This window comes from Echinops telfairi, unplaced genomic scaffold (genome assembly GCF_000313985.2).
Source record: "Echinops telfairi isolate 266 unplaced genomic scaffold, ASM31398v2 ScPeMD7_7440;HRSCAF=8478, whole genome shotgun sequence".
NCBI lineage: Eukaryota > Metazoa > Chordata > Mammalia > Afrosoricida > Tenrecidae > Echinops > Echinops telfairi.
Genome location: NW_022111340.1, coordinates 296,213 through 300,126, shown reverse-complemented (window position 1 = coordinate 300,126; position 3,914 = coordinate 296,213). Strand labels below are relative to the sequence as shown.

General features: G+C 39.2%; 1 protein-coding gene across 1 annotated transcript; it reads right to left on the bottom strand.

Moving 5' to 3' along the window:
* Nucleotides 1-1,452: 1,452 nt before the first annotated feature.
* LOC101653011 (olfactory receptor 2B11-like) lies at nt 1,453-2,391 on the bottom strand. The gene has a single exon (XM_004717398.1). It carries the CDS (start codon nt 2,389-2,391, stop codon nt 1,453-1,455), a length of 939 nt encoding a protein of 312 aa, XP_004717455.1.
* Nucleotides 2,392-3,914: the final 1,523 nt, after the last annotated feature.

The following is a 3,914-nucleotide window of genomic DNA, read 5'->3' as shown; positions in this document are numbered from 1 at the left end:
AATATCTGTACACCAATGCTCATTGCAATGCTATTCACAATAGCTAAAAGGTGGAAGCAACCTAAGTATCTATCAACAGATGAATGAATTTTTTTAAAGTGTTGCATTTATATAATGGCATATTATTCACCCATAGTGAGAGATGAAATTTTGATACACCTTACTAATAGATGACTTTTGAAACTATTATGCTGAGTGAAATAAGTCAACTACAAAAGGATAAGTCAACTACAAATATATATATATTTCACATGCAAGAAAGTTTGTTTTTTAAAATAACTTTATTGGGGGCTTTTAAAGCTCTTATAACAAATCTCACATTCATTGTGTCAAGCACATTTGTACATATGTTGCCATCATCCTTTTCAAAACATTTTCTTTCTACTTGAGCCCTTGGTATCAGCATCTCATTTTTCCCTCCCTCTCTCACCCTTCTTCCCTCATGAACCGTTGATAATTTATAAATTATTAGTATTTTCATATCTTACATCAACTGCTGTCTCCTTTCACCCACTTTTCTGTTGTTTGTCCCCTTGGGGGTGGGGAGTACACATCAATCATTGTGACTGGTCCCCTGTTTCTCCCCCCACCTTCCCCTACTCTCATAGTATCACTACTCTCATTATTGGTCCTGAGAGGTTTATCTGTCCTGGATGCCCTGAGTTTCCAGTTCTTATCTGTACCAGTGTAAATGCTCTGGTCTAGCCAGATTTGTAAGGTAGACTTGGGGTCATGACGGCGGTGTTGGGGTGGTGGGGAGAGGACTCATTAAAGAGATAGAAGCACGCTGTTTTCCATTGGTGTTATCCTGCCCCCTGACTGGCTCGTCCCTTCCTTGTAACAAAAGAATATATATATATATATATACCTACCTACCTAGAGGATATATCTACAACAGCAGATGCATAGAGACTAAAGTACAGTAGTGGCTACTAGGGTAAAAGAAAATGGGAAAAGAGGATCAGCAATTTGGGGACACAAAGTTTCTGTTAAGGACAATGAAAATTAGTAATGTATGTTGGTGATGGTTACATAACATGATGAATGCAATTCATGTCAACTAAAATGTGGAAATGGTAAATACATATGCATTTTAGGTTGAGTTCTCTAGAGAAGTAAAACTAGTGATGTTTTTTATACAATTGGCAGGCAATATGACAGGCTGTTTGCTCAAGTCCAAGGAACTGGAGACTGACAAGTCAAATGCAGGATCTAGACCTAGCAAAAAGCAAGCAAGCTTTCCCACATTTTCCACTTACAAAGAACACACCCTTGAGGAAAATTCCTTTCAAATATATATGGCTACATTATAAAAAACATCTGAAGCATGTTTGTAACATCATCATCTAACAAGAAATTGTGTGAATTTTGAGACAACACTGATTTATTGAAGACAATCTTATACAAACCTAATCTAATTGTTATATAAATTCATTTGATGTCTATAATTTTTCACTTGGCATTGGAAATCCTCCTCATCAGGTAAACCAATGCCCCTTTCACATCCTTATTCCTAAGAGTGTAGATGAAGGGGTTGAGTGTAGGAGTCACCACGCCATAGAAGAGAGCCATGAACTTGGGCTGGTCTCTTGTGATGGAAGAGGGGGGCTGAAGGTACATGCTTATGGCTGGGCCAAAAAATAAGAAAACTACAAGGAGATGTGAGGAACATGTCCCAAAGGCCTTTTTCCTTCCTTCAGAAGATTTAATCCTTAACATAGCATTTCCAATATAAGCATATGAAGCAAGAATTAAACAGAGTGGAATAGCTACTATAAAAATGCACACCACAGAGAGTGTGAGCTCATTTGCACTCTTTTCACCACAGGCAGACTTTATCAGAACAGGAATCTCACACAACAAGTGATCCAGTGTGTTAAGACCGCAGAGTGGCAACTGTAATGTAACAGTGGCCTCTGAGACAGCATAAATAATTCCACTCAGCCACACAATGGATACTAATAGGATACAGATTCGCTGATTCATGATGAGGCTGTAGTGGAGGGGCCTGCAGATGGCCACATAGCGATCAAAAGACATGAGAGCCAAGAGCAGACATTCTGTGCCACCCATCGTGTGGAAGAAATACAGCTGAACCACACAGCCCATGTAGCTGATTGTCTTCTTAGCGCTTCCCAGGTTCACCAGCATCTGCGGGACAATGCTCGTGGTGTAACACATGTCCAGAAAGGAGAGGTTGGTGAGGAAGAAATACATGGGGCTGTGGAGCCTGGAATCTAACTTGGACACCAGAATGATGGTGATGTTTCCCAGCATGGCCATAGGGTATGTTATCAGAAGAATAACAAAGAGAGGAAGCTCCAGCCAAGGATGGTCAGCAAAGCCTAGTAGAAGGAATTCTTCAGGGTGGCTTTCGTTAATTAGTGCCATTATCTTCTGTTTATTTCATATCCATTGGAAAGGAAAGAAGATAGGAACAGTTATGAACAACCACAAGACAGAACTATGTATTGTTCATCCATCCATAGAAGATGGGGTGAAGTAAACTTAGGTGATGATAACTTAAAACACTTGACATCAGAATACCTACCTTCCCTTAATGACTCCACAAATTAAAGGCAATCACTTTCAACAAGCAATTGAATCATTCTTTAACTGAATTTCTTCCTTTGTACAATATGAAGCTAATAACGTCTTCCATAGATCATGGTGAGGAGAAAATGAAAAAATGGATATGACTGTGTTTTAGAAAATGCAAAACAATAATTTTCAACCTTGACATGTTTAAAAATCAGTGAAAAAGGCTGCCCAGCTAAACATGAGTGTCTCCTCTATCGAGGCATCTAACAGAGTAGATGTGGCATGGGGCAAAGGAAACAGTTGGCTAATTTTCTGAATGGATGTGAAATAATCTTAAGATGATTTATTGAGGTAGCAATTGTTGAGGTGTTTATTGAGAAATAATTGAAGTAACAATAGTAAAAGTAGGAGCAATTCTGAAAGGAAATTTATCAAGATACAACTGTCCAACCTCCTTTAGTTGAAAATGTTTTCCATCTGCCTAGCAGACATAAGGAAGTGCTTGGGTGGAATCAATGGTTAACAAATGACATGTAAGCAATGGGTTGTAGGTTTGAACCCACCCAGAGGCATCTCTGAAGAAAGGCTTCAAAATGTACTTCTGAAACACCAGGTACTGAACACTCGATAGAACATAGTTGTAGCATGGCACTCAGGGCTCCCCAGGAATGGGGTCAACATGAAAGCAACAGTTTCATTTTTGATACTTTTTAAGGAATGAAAAATGCTTGTTTTAGCAAGGGGAGCAGAGTAAGGAAGTCCCCAGCCATTACAAAAAATAGACCTTGGGGCCAGGGCATGACACCCCATCAGACTAGACCGAAAAACACTCTTAAAGGTCAACAAACAGACCTGGAACTATTTACAGGCTTTTCTTTTTTTTTTGGGGGGGGGTGTCTTTTGCTTTTTTGTTGTTGTTGTTTGTTGCTTTGTTTTGCTCTGTCTTGTTTTTGTGAATATTATTATCTCTACAGGCCTATCTAGATAAGATAGCAGGATAAACAGTATGGCGGAGAAAACAACAGGACCGACAGTTCTGGGGGGGACATGGGAGAGGGGGAAGTGGGGGCAAGGAAGTAGTGTTAATAAACTCAGGGACAAGGGAACAAGTGTCCCAAAATTAGTGGCAAGGAGGGTTTTAGAGGCCTGGTAGGGCTTGATCAAGAGCAATGTAGCCAAGAGGAATTACTGAAGTCCAAATAAAGGCTGAGAATTATAGTGGGGCAAAAGGAAAGTAAAAGGAAATAGAAGAAATAAGTAGAAGGCAAAGGGAATTTATAGAGGTTTAAATACAGGCATATACATGTATAAATATACTTATATATGATGATGGGGGAATAGATCTATGTACATATATTTATAGGTTTAGCATT

Excerpts from the sequence above, each read along its gene's own strand:
- LOC101653011 (XM_004717398.1), bottom strand. The coding sequence starts at position 2,391 with ATGGCACTAATTAACGAAAGCCACCCTGAAGAATTCCTTCTACTAGGC.